The 22,482-nt window shown below is 33.9% G+C and overlaps 1 protein-coding gene across 1 annotated transcript in view; it reads left to right on the top strand.

Annotated features, from left to right (window-relative positions):
- DGKB (diacylglycerol kinase beta) overlaps positions 1-22,482 on the top strand; it is a 281,445-nt gene that overhangs the window by 197,596 nt on the left and 61,367 nt on the right. Inside the window, 3 exon segments of the mRNA XM_032237244.1 lie at positions 9,831-9,841; positions 9,844-9,920; positions 18,225-18,420. Of these exon segments, the coding sequence (XP_032093135.1) occupies positions 9,831-9,841; positions 9,844-9,920; positions 18,225-18,420 (284 nt within the window).

Below are 22,482 nucleotides of genomic sequence, written 5' to 3'. Positions count from 1 at the left end.
CACCGAGAGATCAGGGAAATAAGAGTAAATGCAAGCTCCCTATCCTGCTTCTTTCAGAAGTCATCCACAAGCATGATCAGTGAAATCTAGTTTCTATATTTGAACCCAAAACTCAACTGGAAAGCATCCAAATAATTGGAATCCTCCTGGGCTCATGGAAACTGCAGCATGATATATTTCAAACAAACTTGTCTAAAAAGGAATTTTGGAGATGGAAGTAATATTGTCCAATATGGATGCAGAAATGGCTTCTTCAGGAAGCAGCAAACTACCACCTCCTTAAGTGTGGCTATGACCATCAATTATCTCAAAGCACTGAGCATTCAGGCATACTCCCTGCAGATATTTTGTCATCAAATGTATGATTGATAGGTGGAACTATTTCATGCTCTTGCAATAAACTCTGAATCATTCTGGTGTCCAGTCTTTAAAATATTGTTTTATTAAAATAACTCCTACAATAGGCAGGGTACTATATTAGATTATATCTAAGGACCATTCCAGATATTATGAAATATTTTAATTGCATTTATTTATAATGTTTTAATCAGTTTTCAATATTAAAGAAATCATACAAACAACTTCCACTGAATACACACCAGAAACGGAAAACATTGATTTCTAGCTTCATATTAATTCATGAGTTTGCATTTGGCCCCACAATGCTGCTATTGGAATAATTGAGAATATCTTCTGGATTTAATTTACTGCATGATAAATAGCTATTTTGCGACTTGCCATCTCCCCAAAGGCAGCCAAACACATGCATATTCTTAAAATTACCAATACTTCTCATCCAAATATATCTTTATGATTCTTAAATAAGGCTGGCTATTTTGTATTACAAATGCAATGCTATCCCTATATTTTTAGTCAAAGGCAAATAAATATTTTATATTAAGAATAAATAATTTAATATCCCATATTTGCCTCCTTTTCTAATTAGTAAAATCATTATTAAAAATATGTCACAGTTTTTCTGATTAAAATGTAATTTACTATTTAATTGTCTAGGAAACATAACAGGTAGATTAATTAATTCCATGTGGGGTTTACTTAGAGCTGGCAATTCATAAAAGAAGCCTTGTTCATTTTTGATTCTAAAATATAATAAGAATTATTTAGTTGGATCTATCAGCCCCTATTTTTTACCGACTGAAAAGTGATCATAGTACTATGGAGAATTATAATAATAGCTTCATTAATTTAAGTAAAAGTCTGTGTCAGGTCTGCGTTAGCTTAGCAGGATATTAGAGGTAAAGACAAAGAAAATTGTTTTATTCTTCTGACATAATTTAAAATGAAGTGTGAAGTTCTGTGACCTTGCTATAAAGTTAATAAGGCTCTCAGTTGTAAGTCACACAATTACAGAGATTTTCATACTGTGTTTCATTGATCCCATGAAACACATCAAAAGTAGCAAGCTAAAACTGTTTACAGAATTTCTTTGCACTTGGATGGCTTTACTCCATAGAAACGGCAGAATATTGGATTTCAATATGTATGTGGGAGTGAATATAAGTTAACAGAGAATATCTCTAAGTAATGATGCACATTTGCATGAAACATGGACCTTATTCTATTATGTATACATTTTACTGCACATTTTCAAGGTCAATAAGTGTACTTGGTATAAAAAACTGCACAGGTGGACTACAACAGTGAAACAAAGGGTGACTATACTCTTATTAGGCTGCTGGAATACATTAGGCAGATACAGGTTCAGGTCATTAATAAGTTATTGGAAACTAACTTTGATGATTTTGAGGCAACCCATCTAATATTTCTAGATGTTCACCAAAGAAGAAAATATAGTTTACACTTTTGCAGATTTTGTTATATTAAAGTAGGGGTTACTGTACATATTGTAGAAAATATAAGTTGAAAATTGAACATAAGAAGGAAATATTTTAAAAATAGTAAAACAGATCAAGGATTAATGAGTACTGAATTAATGTGAATTGAAACAAGGGTAGTGAGAGGAAAGTATGTTGAAGTAGTTGATCACAGAGAATGAAAGGGAATCAGAAAAAAGTAGTCCTTGTATTATAATAATTTGTTTAGTGATCATTCAAAATTATAATGGCACTTGAACAAAGTCACATTTACGACTGTTGCATCACCTCCATAGACACATGATCAAAATTTGGATGATGGACCACTGTCTCATATTTATGATGGTTGCAATGTCCTGGGGTCATGTGATCACTTCTTGAGATCTTCTAATACCAATCAATGGGCAAGCCAGATTCAGTTCACAACCGTGTTACGTATCAAAAGTGCTTTTCAAAATGTAAAGTGTTTCGATTCTCATCCAAGAACTTTTTCAGTTGCAAACAAACCATTTTCAAGGGGGAAAAATCCACGAAAGTCCAACAGCTTGTTAAGGTAATAACATGGTTAAACAGCTTAACAAAGTAATTCACATAACAATAAGAAAAGTTGTAAAATGGTACAAAACTTATTTGACATGAGCTGTCTGCTTAGGGGTGGAAATTTTGGGCTCAATTGTGGTCATAATTATTCACACTATTATACGAATTAAAAATACATGAAATGATGAAATCTTCAAAAGTAATGTGAAAAATTTAAAGAAAAGGCAGCGTGGTTTACTATTTCATACTTGTTTTCTGTACTTTGCATAAAATTCCTTATTATAAAAGGTAGTATTATTAGTTTTATATATGTATAGGCATATGTACAGTATATATAATGTGTATGTGCGAGAGAGAGAGTTGGGGCGGGAGAGAAAGATACGAAATCTGATTTGTAACCAGATTGCTGAGAAATGTCTGCACATAATTCACAAGGTAGCAATTATCAATATTATGTTCTGTTCAAATGTTGGGGTGCAAATTTCTGTGCACATCGCTATGACTTTATGTGAAAATTGTTTATGATATGTAGCTAACATTGAGAAAGAAAGTAAAACTGAAGAAAAAACATAAATAAATGTTTAGTGTAAGAATCTACATAATCAAATGCAGCATACTTCCCCCCATCACTGTTCTTTTCCCCAATTCCTTGACCTAGCATTTTCCTGCCACGTGGATAACATTTTCCCCAAGATACTAATAAGTATCTTACTGTGATTATGAATAGTGGCATTTCTTTTGAAGATAAAGTATCATGGATCAGAAAGTCTGTTCAGTTAGGCCGGGAAGTCTCTTGTAAATTATTATCATTCAGATGCTACACTGCTGTGTAATTGCTGGTTTTATACAGGTACTAGTTTTATACCAGGTGCTTGAGTTTAACCTCTTGTTAATTTATGTCACTTCAGATATCACTTTAATATAATCATATATATATATAATATATATATATATATATATATAATATATATATATATATATATATGTTTTTCTGAGGTTTTCGCGGGGTGTTTAGTATGTAGGTCTCTAGTTGTTCGGGTTTTCTCCCGCGTAGAATTGGAGATGTCTTGGCGACGTTTCGACGAAGTCACATTCGTCATCTTCAGGCTGCTGCTGACTACTTCAGGTTTTGGTGATCCCACACTACTCCTGGAAACACCAAACCTGAAGTAGTCAGCAGCAGCCTGAAGATGACGAATGTGACTTCGTCGAAACGTCGCCAAGACATCTCCAATTCTACGCGGGAGAAAACCCGAACAACTAGAGACCTACATAATATATATATATATATTATCCTTTTGTGACAACTCAGTCTTGTTTCCTACTGCATGGTAGGATAACCGATGTATCCTAAAATGTATGCCTTTAGAGGCTTCTTGACAAAATACATTCTAGTTTTAAACTGAAATCTAGTTTCAAATAATAAGTTACTAGCAAGAATCTGAATCTAGATTATAACGTCTTAAAACATAAGAAGCACAATTATATCTTATCAGCAGAAGTAACTAATGTGTCATAAATAAAGACAATCTGATGTTTCTTTGAATTACTGAAGTGAAATGCAGCCATGCTTTTTACATTTAGTAAATCATTTTTAGCTGATATTTGGACTACCAAGCAGATGTGAACTAAGAGAATTTGATAATGGTGCTAGAATCTATGGAGCTCATGGAAACATTTTTCTCCTTCTTCTTTTCCCTGAAGTGAACATAATGAGAGAAACTGCATGATTGGGGAGGAAGAGAGCAATAGATAAGAGACACTAAAAAGGTGTGTTTGAGTTTTTCTGGATATAATTGTTAAGCCAAATTTAGTTTGCTAAACCATGTTTGAGTTATTACCTAAAAGCGTCACATAATAAATGCTGCAGTTTGGTAGAATGGTGTGCCTGAAAAGCTCCTATCCTTTTCCACACTCTTGAGGAGTTTAAAGAACAACACGAACATCAAAAAGTTACTTTTGACTTCCCTTTTCTCAGTTTAGATATTAGAAATAAAAAATGTCCTGATGAGCCTATTATAAATCTTTTCACTATCATAATTTTTTTCCTAAAATCCCATTGCCATTGACCATTTCCTTATCTTTTCATATAATTCATTAGAAAACAGAATGGAGATTATATGATAGTGAAGGAGAAAAGGATTGGAAAGAAGAACATTAAAAGAAGTCATACAATCTTATTAATATATATTATATGCCACAATGGAGTCATTCTAGCTAAGTACAAAATTACCTGGTTAATAGATTTATGAGCAATGAGAAAGGATGTTTTCCCCCCCAAAGAGAAGTACTATTTTTAAATAAAAAACTATTTTTCATTGGAAAATTAACATTCAATATTATCTAAATTTATTGTATTTCCAATTATGACAACTGATAATGTTGGAAATAATTAGTTTTCAGGAAAAATTAACTTGCAGTTGGAAAGTCATCAAGTTTGGTTTCTTATATATTAAGATTATGTTACTTTATATTGTATCATATATCTCATCTCATAATATGATTTATTCTAACATTATATTGTGTTACATTACATTATATTACATTATATGTTAGTGGATTCTAAAATATACATTTCTAAGAAAAAACAAATTTCTTACAGGAGTGTTTTAGTCAAGGCAATTTACATTGCATCATGGGTCTATAGAATTAATATGTTTAACATTTACTGCCTGAAAAATTTAAATTGTAGTAGAAATAGACAATTCTTGAATAACTTGGTTGGATTGAATTATCATTTAAATAAAGTAGTAAAGACATTGAAAGAAGCACATTTAATTTTTTTCTCTAACATGTTCTGGATATTTATTTATATAAGGTAATAAAATTAATTACTTATCAGCTGTGAAATTTTGCCATTCATACATTATTTATTCACCAACATTGAGATAGGAATTTGTTTATGTAAACTTCAACTTCAGCTATTTTTTCAATATAGTATTGTTCAAATGGAGCAATTTTAAAAATCCATAATCTTGGATTATCAAAGAACAAGGAAATAATCTTCGACAGCTGGTTTTAATTCATATATCATTTTTTTCTTTAATATACTATACAACTCCACCTCTGACACGTAACCCATGAGTATAATATTGTCATAAATGACAAATTAAAGTTTCTTGGATGCAATGATAATAAAAAGGTAAATGTTTTCTATCCAGTTGTGTCTGACTCTTGAACATGATAGGGCATTTTAAAAGCATAAATGGGGTGGCTTCAGTAGTATTTGTACTGCATAGATAGGGTATCACATATATGAGGACTTTGCTAAATCTCACATTAAGAACTAGGGAGGGTAAGCCTTCAATCCTGGTTCTAAAAAAAGTTAATGCTGTGCAGAAAAGGCTAAACTAATTAAGCATCTGCCCATTTCCCATCTAAAACAAGTTGTCTCTGGACAAGATAAGTAGCAATGAAGTTAAATAAAATGTGTTTGCAAGCTGTAAAGTTGGAATATGATAGACTTCAATCTGGTATTCTAACTTTAGGAAATTTTCTCAAATGTTTCTTTTAGCTTGAGTGTATTTGAAAAGAATGAGTTACTTAGGTAGGAAACCATAAAAGGTAAATTTCCCCATAAGTACTTGTTACTGAGATTTAAAATTTAAATTGATTTGTTAGGACTTATGGAGGTAAGTGGTATTTGAGCCAATAGGTTTTAACAGTCATGATTATAGCTTCACTTTTTCAGAATGTACATCAAATTAGGAAGCTTCTGAAATAGTGCAACTGGAAGTGGGATAGTTTGCCAAATATTCAAAGCAGATTCACTATGAAAGCACTGCATATATGTGTGTGTGTGTGGTGTGTGTGTATGTGTGTGTATCTATCTATCTATCTATCATCTATCTATTTGGCTACATGATGATAAAAAGACAATAAAGTCACAGACAATTGTTTTTCTGCTTCGTATGGCTTGAGATGAAAACTCAGAATGGAGATTAGTCTGTACTAATATATACCTACCAAATTTCCATCACTCATTCTTCAATTATCCCACCCTAGTCTCTTATTCTGATGGAAATAATGTTGGTGAAAGCTGCTTCCCATCTAGTGCTTTCCAGATGTGTTGGACTAGAATCCATCACCTATCACTTAAGGAAGAGCTACTTATGGTATTTTCTAAGAATAAACAGCTGCTCTAGATATTTGCTTTATTATTGTGACATGTTCTGAGAAAATAATTTCTCAAGGAAATTGCTAATTGTAAAGTTTTATGATGTAAGGATTTATTATTATTTTTTTGCAAATATATCTCGGTCAAGGCTCAAGTGTTTAAAAGAATGAAGAATTATAACTACATCGTGTAGTCCTTTAATGCTGCCAAATTCAAGTTTCCATAAATTAAAGTATCTGTGCAATCTGTGCAAACAGCATTGAGAAGATATTTTTAAAAACCATTTTGTCATATGACCTCATTGGTCAATTGATTTTGGATAAACGCATAACTAAACTAATCATTATGTACAGAATTAAAAATTCTCTTTTGCACATTATGATACAGTACTTATGTGTTCATCAGGTGTATAATAAAAAATATCATTTCCATATTTAGAATCAGGGCAATTTTTTTCTAATGATAGGCTATCTAATTGCTTAATCAGAAAGGTTATATAGAATAGTTTTAACAGTGGGGTTTTTTTCCTAATTAACATCATAATGCAAGCTGCACCACAGCCTATTTTATTAGTGAAAACCAAATGGGCTTAATTTTACCTAATGTCAATCACATCACCTAAATCTACCAGAAACGTTGTTCTTTTGATGTCAGGTTATTTCTTTAATATGCATATTCTAATTTTCTAAAGTATTGTTTAGCTACAATAAATTATAATATATTGCATTTCAAAACTGAGAGGATACTAACAAGATTGAGGATTTATTGTATACTTTACATAAGACAATAAGCATTTTTGTTTAATGTCAGACTATTGATTCATCTAATTCAGAACTGATTTGTAGCAGTTGTCCAAAAAATCTGTTTGAGAGTTAAATTTCATTGCAATAGTTGAATTGGGATCTTTTAAAGGTAAACAAATATCATGCAATTGAGGCAAGGCCCTTTCTATAATTGGTTATTACTAGGCTGTATAGTCCAATGGACTGTAAACTGTGCATACCTAGTCGGACATGTGTTACAGCCAATATGTGCTTGACAAATGGGGGTATATTTGAGGGTAAATTGAGGGTAATAAATTAATCTATGATGTGTATAATTTGTATAAAGTTCAATATAAATAATCTTTATAAATGCACAAACATTATATACAGGGCATTGTAGGATTATAAGAGGAAAATTAGGCTGTCAAGAATTATATGCAAATAGTAGACATTTTAGAGTGAGCCAATGGGATATGTGATTGGTTAGAAGATGTAAACCACTTACTAAGAAGTCATATACATTAAAAACAAACTGCTTTTGTCTGAACACGTTGGGGGTTCACTTACTAAATATTGTATAATGTTGCAATCTTTTCTAAACATTTTTATATAACTTTGTACTTTTGAACACATCCATAGCTGGTTTTGGCATATTTAATTATCACAAATTATTTTGATCCTGAAAGCATGTGAATATGAAAAGGCTTTCTTCAAAGAGTGCAGTTTTGTACTGAATAAATAACACTGGATTCTTAGGAACAGGCATATTAAAAAGTTAGGACTCTTTATAACCTCTTTAAACTGATATTAAATAAGAAAACTGTGTACATTAATCTAACAATGGATAGGCTGGTATAAATGTGTTTGAGTTGAAAATATCAGAAATAAAAAAGATCATGATTGGGATAAAATTCTCCATATCACACAATCTCTAGAAATGCTTATTTTCCGTTTTATCTCAAAGGCCATGAAAATGTCATTATCTAGAGGAAAAATATTCAGTTAAGTGTCCCCCCCCCCTTTTAAAAAGGACAACAAAGTTACAAACATAGAAAAAAATTCTAGTGAAGTAGAAATATCACAAAGAAAAATGCCAGCTCTAAAGAACAAAGGGTTAGTGGCCAACTGGTTTAGAGGTATTTGCACTTAAATGGACTTTCCTAGTTAGCTTTTATTCCTGGGTATAGCAGCAGAAAAGTTACAAACCGCTATTATGTTCGGTAACAAAAAAAAATGTTTTCCATGCTTTTAAATGAATGTGTAAGTGGAGAATATTTGAAGGATCTGATCTTCGGGAAGTAAAGTAGGTCATTCGTAGAAATGATTGAATTTCCCTATAATTATTAATGGAATTCTGTTTCTATTCATATATAGCTTTTTGGAATCTCTTGAGAATGCTTGGGTAGCATAAAGCTCAACTGAGAATGGGCTAAAAACTCTTGTGAATATTTAACTAAAAATGAACCAAGTTTGGATCAATTACTTGTGGGCCACAAGGTGGGGAAAGAGGGCTCATTTTGCAACAACAGAAGGAATTGTATAGAACTATTGCATTACAGTAAAGATGTACTATGATGCATACCTTTACCAAGGCCAGTGATTACACTATTAACACATGAAATACGCTTAACTTTACAAATCAGTATAAAACATGAAGTACATCTAATATATCAATTTGTGATTAATGATATTTTTATGTGCATAGATTGTGATAACACATGTATGTAGGAACGAAGATTGGCCAGACTGGATTTTTCTATTCAATAACCAGTTCATTAAAACCTAAACTGCATTTAAAGTTCAGCAGTAAATAGAGGACAAATGGCAAATAATAAGGTTTCAACTGTCACTGACTTATTATATAAAACTCTATTTGAAATATATATATATTTATATATATATATATATAAAACTCAAATAGAGTTTTATATAATAAGTCATAAGTCATTATATATATATATATATATATATATATATATATATATATATAATATATATATAATGCAAAATAACATGCAATGTGTTTTATTAGGTTTTATAAGAAACTAAATTGTTTATAACTTTTAAAACATTTCAATCTCTGATTGAATTATATTACATAATTTAAATTTCTAATCAATATCCCTTTACAACCAATACTTTGGAAATGTAGAAGTAGACTTTTTTCTTTTTAAATATTTGCCATAACAAACAATAATTACAACATTTGCTTAGGGAATTACATTTTACTCCACCTCTCTTATGATGATTCACCCTGCAACTAAATTTTGGATAGTGTAAGAAATAAAGTTAGATGGTATAATACATAAAACATAAAATAGTAAGCTTGAAAAACCTCACTTTGGCTAATCAGCAGTTGCCGAAAGGCCTAAAAACATTTAATCAATCTTTGCTACAAAACACTTTTTTATACATAGGGAGGGGTATATCTCCTGATAGTCACATTTAAATTTTGAAAACTATGAGCTCATCCATTTCAGAATGAGTGTCAGATGTTATGATTATTTATGATAGAAGTTTAATGATCAGTTATTGATGTTTCTTTTTTTCCTTTTTTCCTCTTTCATATTTCAGAATGAAGAATAAATTTGGTATTTTGAATTTGGCACTTCTGAAACTTTCTCTGCTACCTGCAAGAAGCTGCATGAATCTCTGGAAATAGAAGTAAGAAAGTAATTGCTTTGTATAGTTCTGGATAATGTAGAAGTATATATTAATCCAAACCATATGATAGATCTATTCAAACTGGAGGAGGGGGTGAATTACAAATAAAGAAATAAAAATAGAAATGAATGCCAGGTTTAAGACACTCAGCTAGGCAGTGAAATGCATTTAGTTTCAATGACTATTCCACTAAATCCAATTCTCTTTGTTGAGTCCTCAATATTGGAATAAAATTCATTTTATTGAAGTCATATTTTTAAAAACAGATCCATATTATTCACCTGTTTATTGATCCTATTTATCTACCTTATTTATTTAAGTATTTTACATTGTGTGAATCGTGCAGTCCAATCCTAGACTATATACATAAAATTTTAAAATACATATACATTCAATGAAATAATACAATTAAAACAATTACCAAATCTATATTTATAAAAGTGAAATACGACTTATGCAGCATCACAAAGTCTCCAGAACAGTAAAGCCTTCAAACTTGAAATTTGGCATGTATGCTCCTCTTGGCTTCCAGGTGCTGGTTTGGAAAAGTTTTTTCAAATGACCATCATATCATTAGTATTTCTTATATTATTATTAATATGCTCTTATGCTAAGGAGTTAGACATTCTATTCCCCCTCCCCACCCAACAAGAATTCTGTTCCAATGGCCACTTGGGCATGGGCATGACCAGCACATGACTCAAGTGGCCTGCGGGTTGGGAATTTAGACATTCTTCCCCCCTTCCCCATCTGAAAAACGTTCTGAATTAATCAGTTTCTTTTTAAAAAAAATCAAACATAAAAAATAATATTTACTAGGGGTGCCATTCAGCAAAATAAATACACATAGGTACATCTTGATATAATATTTAATGAGATTGAATATTCAATTGAAAATTTTAAGATATTTTATACCATCCACCATCTAATTTATATGAATTTTGATTAGATGATTAACATTTTTTAGATTCTTATTGTTTTATTCTTAAGGATAAACTGGCTGTCTGCACATACAAAATTACCTAATAAAGATGGATATTTTATCTACAAATGAATTCTTTAATTTTAAATCAGGAAGGTCTATAAATGAATAGAACTTCAAAGATTATAAAATTCAGATAGAATTTGAGAAATAACCCAGATTGTAGAAAGGAGTGAATTTTATTTGTATTCATGGAGTAATAGATAATAATGTAATTGTATTTATAACTGAATTTGTTTCAAAGGAAATTGAAATTTTCTTCTTTATATTTATTTTCTTTCTTTTTGGACTTTTGTTTTTTATTTGTTTATTTTCAATTTTATTAGTTTATGTTCATCTTTATGGGTTTTCTTTAAACAAAACTATAAAAATATATAAAAAAAATAACCAGACCAATTCCTTCATTTTGACTATTTTTCATAAATACAGATATCTGCTTGAAACAATAATGTTCTTGCTGATTTCTAGACCTACCATATTTTTCAGAGTATAAGATGCACCTTTTTTCCTCAAAGAAAGGCTTAAAATCTGGGTGCGTCTTATACACCAAATACAGCATTTTTTTGCCTCCCGAAGCCCCATCCTCTTCACCAAGATAGCTGTGCATTTTCATCAAAAAAAAAAAAATCATGGATAGCCTTATGGAGGCTTTCAGAGTGCTCCTGGGGCTGGGGAGAGCAGAAATGAGCAAAAAAACAACCCGTTTTTTTGTTCCCCCCAGCCCCCTGCAGCACTCTATAAGCCTCCATATGGCTATCCATGCATATTTTTTGATGAAAAATGGGCCATTGCTCATTCCCCCCCCCTCGGAACACTCTGCAAGCCCTCCCCCAGGCTATTCATGCCTTTTTTTAAAAAAATGGGCCCGTTTTCGTGAACAATGGGCCATTTTTGAGGGTTAGGGTTTTCCTTTTGAAAAGCTCTTTAATTGAGTGATGAGAATTACATTGATCAAGTGCTGTGCCAACAGAAACAAAGTCTTAGGTGCTGCAGATTGTCAGTGATTTCCTTTTCCAGTACATGGATAAATACACTTGGAAACATCTACCTATCTACCTACTCACTCTCTCTCCCTATCTACCTACTGTACTTCTCTCTCTCTCTCTATCCCTCTATCTACCTACATATCTACCTACTCTCTCTCTCCCCTTACCTATCTACTGTATTTCTCTCCCTCTCTCTCTATCCCTCTACCTACCTACACACATTCTCTCTCTTCCTACTTGCTGTATTTCTCTATTTCTCTCTCTCTCTGTTCCAGTTTGGCTTATACTCTGAAAAATACGGTACTTACTTTAAATAACATCTATACCCAATAACCTCTAGAAACTTTAATTATAAATGTCCCAAAATTTCCATCTAGGAATTTAAAGATAGTAAAGTTGATTTCCTGCCTTTTTGTGAGGGAATGTTTAGTATGCATTTTATTATGTTATTAAAATGTTATATTTTATGACAGCTCACTGTTAGAAAATTTTTTTAAAAACCTATGTTAATGTTACCCTTTTCTGTGGAGGTTATAAGTCAGTGTTAAGACATAATGCAATGGAGGTCTGAGTAGAAACTAACAATATAATATGAAATCCAATAAATGAACAAAAAACAAATAAAGAATTAAAAGACACTACTCCTGAAGGGGAATATTGAATATTTATAAATGTTCAATATTTATAAAAATACAACAATCATTAAAACATCCACAGTAAGCAATAGAAATAAAATGAAAAATCCCTAAAACATAAAATAAATCAAAATCCCAATATCATTTAAAATACTTTTTCATATGATTCTAAAAGTTAGCTAAAGTAGAAACTAACCTCATTTCTAGTACTGGGCATTTCAGAAGGCCAGCACTGTCACTAAAAATGAATTGAAAATTCATTCCATTACATATTTATAGCAGTAAGTATGTATGTGTATACACACACGTTCATATTGACAAAAAGCTGACACTTAGGTTTTAATAAAACTCATTCCTAATGGCAGCAAACTCCATGTCAACCCAAGTAATTTACTGTACTGTATCATAACTCATTGATTATTTAGGATGGAAACTACAGAGGTACTATATAATGCATATATTATATATCATGTATTAAGAAATGAAGTCCAGGAATGAGAGGCAATTTCTGTTAGAGTTGGGATTAATAAGGAGAGCTATTTTTTGCATTTTCTAAAATGGCTGAATTTAAGTAATTTAAATAGTGAGATAGTTCTTGCATGACTTGAAATATGAATATTGGAATTTGAGAAGAAGGAGAAGGAAGAGAAAGAATAATCTGTATTCCAATTTAGGAAACCTTATCTATGCATTTATCTTGACATTCATTTGTGCTCATTTGGGCTACTTTTCTGATTTCACATATGTACACATATATTACTATTTGTAAAATATTTTCTTTTCCATGTTTGGTAAAGTCAGAGAAAAGGTGGAAAAGTTGGAACCCTTTTTCCTGCAGAAGTATTTATGTTTCCCATCGTTTTATAAGTAACAATGATTATAAACCTTCACTAAAAAACAGATAGCACAAAAAACGAGGCTGTTTTTCAAAGAGTTTATTTCAAATTATGGGGCTTTTTGAGAAAAAAATACACATTCAAGAGGTATGTGGAGAAATGCAAAGATATTCCGTGGAGAACTAACCTGGGTTGCCAGAGCTTGTAGTTTCTCTGACAGAAATAGAATAGAATTTGTATTCCTTTACCATTTTCATTATTACCTTTTGGGGGGGAAGCTGACAAGGAAGAAGGGAACATAAATATATGTGGAACATTATTTCAAAGATTCAATAAAATAGAACTGAAGCTTAACTTAATGTGTAACTTTCTCAAGAATCAGGGCAAATTCAAACCTGCTTTTAAACAAACTGCCATAAAGAGTGATGCACTTTAATTTGGAAGACTTACTCATACTTCCCTACCAGAATCGTGTAAAGCTCCATTTTTAAAAATCGGATGAATTTGAGAAGTGCTGTTTTGAAAAAAATATACAAAAATGATATTGCACATGTTAAAGACAAATTATAAGGAAGCACCTTATGAACAAGGGCTACTTTTGTTGAATTGCTCCTTAAATAATCTTGTTTTATTGTTTGACAAAACTCTAAACTTACTTCACTTCAGTGTCATCCTGCAGGTTTTCCTTATAAAAAGTATAGACAATATGTGATTGAGAAAGTCTTCTTTACTAATTCTGAAAGTAACTCATCACAGCATGATTCTGAGGCCTAGTGAAATAATTGTCTTAGTGTACTGCCTGCTGTGTTCGATATTGAGTGAAAATGCTCCCTGCACCTTCTTATATCACAATTCTCCTTTATTTAAATAATTTTAGTCAGATGGAGGGGGGGCACAAGACCTTTATAAATTAACAGCAGGGAAATACCAAAGGTGTCAGATTGCATATTTATCATCTTTTTCGTGTAATACTTAAATATGTATTAAGAAGTGACTGACATAAATTAGGCAGATTTCTGAAGCCACAGGCTGTGGCTTGTAGAGGACCCCCTTCGGCTTGACATTTCATCCTTGTCAAAGATCAAATTATTTTAATTTAGGCTGCAAATTATAAGGAATGAAGACTTCTTTGTGGGAATTCCCTGTGGTAATCTGACTTTTGTTGTTACTGCTGCTTGTCAGTGTGCAAAAGATATAATATGCATGCAAATAAGGTTAAAAAATATGTACTATCTAATTATCCAGCCAGTACATTCCACTTGAAGACAGTGGGAGGCCTGACACACAGTATGTGTTTGATTCATTGAGGCCTGCAGGGTATTTACACAAGATTACTTTTAATTATGAAATTAATATCTGTTTATCAAGAATGTATAGCAGTAAGTGAGTATACACATGAGTAGAATTTTTAGTAAAAAGAAATTCTCTTAATACTTAACACCTATATGACATGTAAAAGTTTGATTCTAATAAAAAAAAACCTGTTACTAAGCATATACACATACACACATGTGTCTCCACTAAAGAAACTTCACACACTTTGTTATCAGTACAGCACCATGTAGTTCCTGCTTCTGTTACTGCAGGTGTTAGGAATAAATGATAAATACTCTATTTAGATTGGAATTTTTTGTGCAGATTTAAACTTTGATTATTAAAAGTAGGTTAAAACGATTAACTGTTATTATAATGTTGAAATAGTAGAATTATTAAAGGTTAAAGAAACTTGTAGCCTTACAGAGGCTGTGGGATATCAGTCCTATCATCCCTAATTGGCAAGACTAATAGCATTATGATCAGACTTACTTATCAGTACTGAAAAGAATCCAGCCTCTTGGAAGTATTTTTCCTGCTGTAGATGATAAAGTCAAGCAGCATCTGGAAAGCACCCAACTAGTCTGTATTACTTCCAAGATATTAATATTCTGAGTGCCAGCTATTAATGCTTACTAAAAGACTATTCCAGGTTCACCTATTTTATGCAATAAGTTTATATTTTGTTCCTGCACTTCATATATATTATATGTATATATATATATGTACCTGGATAAAAATCATAATAATATATTAATGCCTGTTTTTATTATCTGTTCTTATTTTACATCACCCAAAGTCACATACAACATGAGATAAGTAGCTATATAAAGGGGATGAATGAATGAATGAATGAATGAATGAATGAATGAATGAATGGTATCCTAGATCAATGTTACCCAAAACAAGTAGAAAAAAAATAAATACAATGGAAAGCAGCCTTCCCATAGCTGGTTGGAATTAAGGTCTGACATATGAAACTCACTAACTTGCAGAAAGGTAGTGTAGGAGATTAAAATGACTGTGACCACAAAAGTACTGTTTTAGGTACTTTCAGGCTGAAAGGATAAACCATGACATCTGCTGCCCAAAGGATACCATGGTGGCTCCTTTCATGACCCTGTCAAGGAACTGGAGCAAATGATAAGAACTTACCCCACCATGCAGCAGCATTCAGGTTTCAAACATGGGTTTTCTAATATCCAATCCAATGTCCTAACCACATGAACTAATGAGCTGCTGGGATGGGTCCATTAAAAGGAAAGTATTTCATTTCATTTCATTTCATTTCATTTATTAAGATTTATAGGCCGCCCTTTTCCCTGAGGGGACTCAGGGCGGCTTACAATCACGGGGAAGGGGGTGCAATATCAAAAAACAAACAAAATGTGAACAAAAGAAAAATAATAAAACACAACTTTCATTCAACAGTCAACACTCGGGCGGGTAAATTGGGAACCTATCCCCAGGCCTGATGGGAGAGCCAGGTCTTGAGGGCTGCGCGAAAGGTCTGGATGGTGGTGAGGGTGCGGATCTCGACGGGGAGATCGTTCCACAGGGTCGGAGCTGCAACAGAAAAGGCTCTCCTCCGTGTAGTCGCCAGTCGACATTGACTGGCGGATGGGATTCGGAGGAGGCCCAGTCTGTGCGATCTAATCGGTCGGAGGGAGGTAATCGGCAGAAGGCGGTCTCTCAAGTACCCAGATCCACTACCATGGAGTGCTTTAAAGGTGGTCATCAGTACCCTGAAGCGCACCCGGAGACCGACAGGTAGCCAGTGCAGCTCGCGGAGGATGGGTGTAACGTGGGCGAACCGCGGTGCGCCCACTATCACTCGCGCGGCTGCATTCTGGACTAACTGCAGTCGCCGGATGCACTTCAAGGGCAACCCCATGTAGAGCCCATTGCAGTATTCCAGCCTAGAGATCACAAGGGCTCGAGTGACTGTTGCGAGAGCCTCCCGGTTTAGGTAGGGCCGCAACTGGCGGACCAGGCGGACCTGGGCAAATGCCCCCCGGTCACAGCTGACAACTGGTGGTCAAAAGTCAGCTGTGCATCCAGGAGGACTCCTAAGTTGCGGACCCTATCTGAGGGGTATAAAATTTGACCCCCCAGCCTAAGTGTTGGAACATTAGCCAAATTGTTGGGAGGGAAACACAACAGCCACTCGGTCTTGTCCGGGTTGAGTACCAGTTTGTTAGCGCTCATCCAGTTCTTAACGGCCTCAAGACCCCGGTTCATCACGTCCACCGCTTCATTGAGTTGGCACGGGGCGGACAGATACAGTTGCGTATCGTCCGCATATTGGTGGTATTTTATCCCGTGCCTCCGAATGATCTCGCCCAGCGGTTTCATGTATATGTTAAATAGTAGGGGGGATAAGACCGAACCCTGCGGCACCCCACATGTTAGGGGCCTCAGGGACGATCTCTGCCCCCCGACCAACACCGACTGCGACCTGTCCGAGAGGTAGGAGGAGAACCACTGCAAAACAGTGCCTCCCACCCCCACCTCCCGCAGTCGTCGCAGAAGGATACCATGGTCGATGGTATCGAAAGCCGCTGAGAGGTCAAGGAGAACCAGGATGGACGCATAGCCTCCATCTCTGGCCCTCCAGAGATCATCAGTCAATGCGACCAAAGCGGTTTCTGTGCTGTAACCAGGTCTGAAGCCGGACTGGAAGGGGTCAAGATAACTAGCTTCCTCCAAGGCCCGTTGAAGCTGGAAGGCCACCACCTTCTCCACAACCTTCCCAATAAAGGGGAGGTTGGAGACAGGACGAAAGTTGTTTAAAATGGCTGGATCCAAGGATGGTTTCTTCAGGAGGGGTCTCACCACCGCCGTTTTGAGTACGGCGGGGAAGTGCCCCTCCCGAAGGGAGGCGGTCGCGACCGCCTGGATCCAGCCATGTGTCACCTCCTTGCTGTTGGCAACCAGCCAGGAGGGACACGGGTCCAGAATGCAGGTGGAGGCACTTACAACTCGAATGGCCTTGTCCACATCCCCAGAGGCAACATCCTGGAAAGTAATCTGCCATTTAGAGCTGTAAAGGTTACAACCAAAAACTTGAACCAATCCAATGTCCTAACCACATGAACTACTGAGCTGCTGGGATGGGTCCATTAAAAGGAAAGTAATCTGCCATTTAGAGCTGTAAAGGTTACAACCAAAAACTTGAATTGGACTGGAAGTGGATGGGCATAAAAGAAGAATCATATGCCCAAGATGCTCAGGCAGCTGCATTTTGTACCAGCCGAAGTTTCTGCAGTCCCATATAGAGAGAATCGCAAAAGTCCAAACAGGAGATGACCAGGTCATGAGTGACCAAGCAGAGAGCCTCCCTATCCAGTATTAACTCCAGGAGTCTGGAAGCTCGGCTAGTTTGCCAAATCTGATATAGAAAATTAATACAAGAAATATGTGTTTAGTAAAGTAATTTAAATAACAAAGATGCTGATAACCTCTAATCCCTAATTGATTTCTTCCTCTTTATTTTATTTTATCTTATCTTATCTTGATCCTCTCCATCTCTGTCTCTTTTTCTTTGGCAGTGTGATGGAATTCAGATAGATCTGAATAATATTTCTCTGGAAGGAATTGCTATTTTGAACATTCCAAGCATGCATGGAGGATCAAATCTTTGGGGTGAGACCAAGAAAAGGCGAAGCCATCGTCGATTTGAAAAAAATAGGGCAGATAAAAGGATCACAGTTACAGATGCTAAGGAATTGAAGTTTGAATGCCAAGGTGAGTTTCCAATTTTAAATGAATAGTTGGTTCTGAGTTCAAGCTTTCAGATTTTAAAATAACAGAAAATAATAGATCAAGTATTAAAAATAACAGAAGATTGTTTAACATATGAGGGATTTTCTGATGGAGGGGATTTATAGAAAAGCTCTAACTAGGGCAGGTGAAAAGTTTATGTCTATCAGCTTTTTAAACAGTATGCTTCCTGTCTGGGCTCAGATTTTGTGACTTCTTGACAGTTTCCAAAAATGATTTTTATTTCCAAATTAAATATACTTTCTTGGCTGATACAAAAATACATTTTACTAGAAATGTGTGTACAATTTGTACTATGACAGAATTTGCTGTATTTTGCAAATGACAAGGTTTATTCTACACCTTGTCTTGAAAATCATACACACACACACACACACACACACACACACACACACACACACAGTCTATACATATATGCATGCATGCAATTGTTTGTTAATCTCTGAATAATTTAATAAGTATCTTATCAGTTGCTTTTATTTCCTGAGTGAGACAATATTCACTAGCTTGGACAAAGTCTCCAGAATTGCTAGTTTGTATAAGGGTTTTTTGCATGCAAGTTTCTATTCCTCTTAATATTTTAATTATCTTAATAGGCCTTTGAATTAATTTGCAAACAAGTTATTTCCATCAATGCCAAAATGTCAGTAGAAGCTTAGCCTTGTTATCCAGCTTTTCTTTTAATCCTAATGTAGCTTTGCCAGCTAAATAGATGTTTTGCTTTATAAACAACTATTTAAATATTTTTCGTGACCTATCTATGCAGGGGACTTTGTAAAACGAAAAGTCTGGCATTGATTAACAGAGTTGTAGCAATATGAAAGAAAGTTCCCAGGCATTCTAACTAACAGTTACAGGAATTGAAATGTCAGCAGTACAATGTTAGCAAACAGTCCTGTTACTGTAAAGGAAGTGCAAAAGCATTTTGACTAAGATTAACATGTCATGCAAAAATTTATTTTATTGTTGGATGGGCAGTCTGTCCTAGCACCACTGCAGATGTGGTAAGGATTAAGATGATCTGTATAGGCAAATAGAAGGATTGAGTCATGGAAACCAATCACAGACAAATGATGTTATAGAATAAAGAAGTAGATTACAGAATAGGCATTTAACTAAGTGTAGGAGCCAGGAATTTATAGATAAAGATGCAGACCTGAGCAAATAATAAGAGGAGACAGAAATCCAGCATGTCCAATGGAAATTATGTCAATTCTGGGTGAAGACATTGAATATGTTGTTCTTCTTGTTCCCCAAAGATAAAAGCATATTTATGATAAGTAGAACAGACAAAGATGGTGAGGGAAAAATTTGGACCAAGACCATGAATGTAACATATAACAGAAGCATGAAACCAAAGCAAGCAACACAATGCAAGATTAAACTTTTTGTTCAAAAAGTTGTTTACAGGAAAATTGAGTGATTAAAACTTCATCAACTTCAGAAGTGGTACACTTCAGGTCAGAAGTTATAGTATTTCCACAGTCTTGGATAGAAAACAAAATGTAATTAATATTGTTTTCCATCAGTAAAACAAAGGAGATGACGTAGAAGGAATTTTTCTCAATATCTACTCTTCGGCTCTGCAAACTCTCTGACTGCTTTTCTTATAACAAGGCCTAGAAACAAATATTGCAGGGGGAGGGGGGAAGCAGGAGAAAAGCCTAACCTAAACTCTTCTATGAAAATGCTTTTGTTCTCTTCATGGCTGTGTTGGGTAATAAAGCCTCCTGATCATATCAAAATATAGAATTTCTGGTGTTTCTACATTATTAAGAAAGTTATAGAAAAAAATCTTTCTCAGCGTTATCATATAATGTCAGGTACTTATATTTAAGGAAGGAGAACAGAGGAAACATGCTATTGGTTATTATTTAATCAATTATTATCTTGAAAATATTCAGCCTTTCACCTTATCATATATACACCATATTTTGCCATCTATCCAGAAAGCATATAGAATGGCAGTGAGTTAGAATATGCTTAATTCTATTTGTTTTTCTATGATTGTCTATATTTATTCCAGTTTGGGTACTAATTAAATACATGTTCTCAGATGGACATAAATAATTCTGCCACCTTTCTTTCCTTCATATTCTGCACTAGAAAATATATAACACATTCAAATATAAGAATATAAAAACAATTCTTATCTATTTGAAACATTAGGTTAAAATAGAACAACAGTTGAAAAGTAATAAGTACAGCAAATGAAACTGTAAATCCTTCCTTTCATTTATTTATTTATTTTGCATTTCTTTTAAATGCAAGCTATAGAAAATGGTATTATCTGACATTCACTGTCCTTCCATGCCTGACCTTATTATATTGCAAACTGAAACAGTTGCTATAGGTAAGAAGCAGCTTTTAAAAGGAACGTCATTTTCATGTCTTCTGTATCAGTTTTTCTCACCTTTTTCTCTCTGTTTTTAAAATGTTAACTGCACTCAGAAGACATCCTCTCATTTTCATATTATGCATAGTAAGGTCTAAAGCTAGTAATGTGAACATATCACTATTATGTTCTTGGCACATATACCTGCAAATTAAATTATCCGTAAGATCAGCTTTACTGTCTCAATGCTTTAACCTAAATTTCTAGAATAAGGACCTAAAGCAGTGTTATCTTTGTGAGCTTAGAGTTGGTAAGAATTTGTTTTCTAAAGAAGCAGCATGCTGCCAAACACTTATTCAAAGACCTCAGAGAGTTGCCAGTTAGATTGGCTCTAACCACTGCCATACCCTTTTAGTAGAACTACTGACATTCTACTTTTGTCTTCAACCAGATGTCATCCATTATTGAGAACATTCTCTCTGCAGGTGCATTGGATTCACTGCATGCCAAAACAAATTCAGTTAGCAACATAAGATTTTTATTATGCACTTTTTAAAAAGATTGCTAACAGCTAGTCTCACTTTCCTTAAAAATACTACATGTAAAAGATAGAACTGAATTAAAAAGTGTTGGAAATGTTTATAACACGTCAGAAAACCGTTCTTCACCATAATTCCAAATGCAAGTGCTACAGATTTGCTTAATTGATATTGAAAAAAATATGGATAGGTTTTGTTTTATTTTTCAGTATTGAGTTAGATTCTAAGACTGATCTAATGCAGTGAGTGTGTGTCTGTCTGTCTGTCTGTCTGTCTGTCTGTCTTCACATGTATAGTATGTGTTTTCTGCAGAATGAGTAACATTTCCATTCTTCATTGGAATAATCTCAATTAAGTAAGGTCACCTACTTTACTGGAGCAGCAAGATTTTTAGCCTCTGCACTGTGTCTTTTGTCCTGAGTTTTATGTCTATAGGAGAAAACTTTTAGTTTTGGTCATCTTAAATTGTTTATTAGTCATGACATACAGTGTTTTAACAGGGTGTCAATCTGGAATTTTCCAGTTTACTTGGAAAAAATAATGACTGAACTTGTAACTTTCTTTCAAGCAGATGAGCTACTGGACTTCTCATAAAAGAGAAGCTAAAATAAAATAATCATAGGCTTTTATTTTCTTCCTGGGCTATGTATATTGGACAAGTTGAAATGTGATAGAATGTTAAGCACTATTACATTATATCGGCAATATTATCTGTATAGATAACATTATTTTTATTTGCTTCTAGTTGATCCTAGATTTGGGAATGGGGCAGTGATAGTAGAACACAGCTATTTAAATGCTTTTTGAATGGACTGTCATAGATATTATAATGTTAGCTTTGTGCACCCACCCCAGTCATGTGGGGAAATATTATGTATGTATTATTAGGATGTTTAACAAGAATGAAAACAGGCAAATAAATCTCCTTCTGCCACATGTGACTGGGTGAAGATCTATTGGGGAAATAAAGTGAAGATGAATCTTTATACCGGAATTAGTAGAAAGTAATAAGTATTACTTATATGCAAACAAAAAAAATTAAATTGACAATGGAAAATATTTTAAGGAATTATAATGATTTTGCTATTAAGAGGTGAGTGTTCCTCTTAATTTCACTTTAAGATAATTTACATGGATATGCATACATCAAAG

The sequence above is a fragment of the Thamnophis elegans genome, chromosome Z (genome assembly GCF_009769535.1).
Source record: "Thamnophis elegans isolate rThaEle1 chromosome Z, rThaEle1.pri, whole genome shotgun sequence".
Lineage (NCBI taxonomy): Eukaryota > Metazoa > Chordata > Lepidosauria > Squamata > Colubridae > Thamnophis > Thamnophis elegans.
This window is presented reverse-complemented; position numbering and strand designations above follow the sequence as displayed.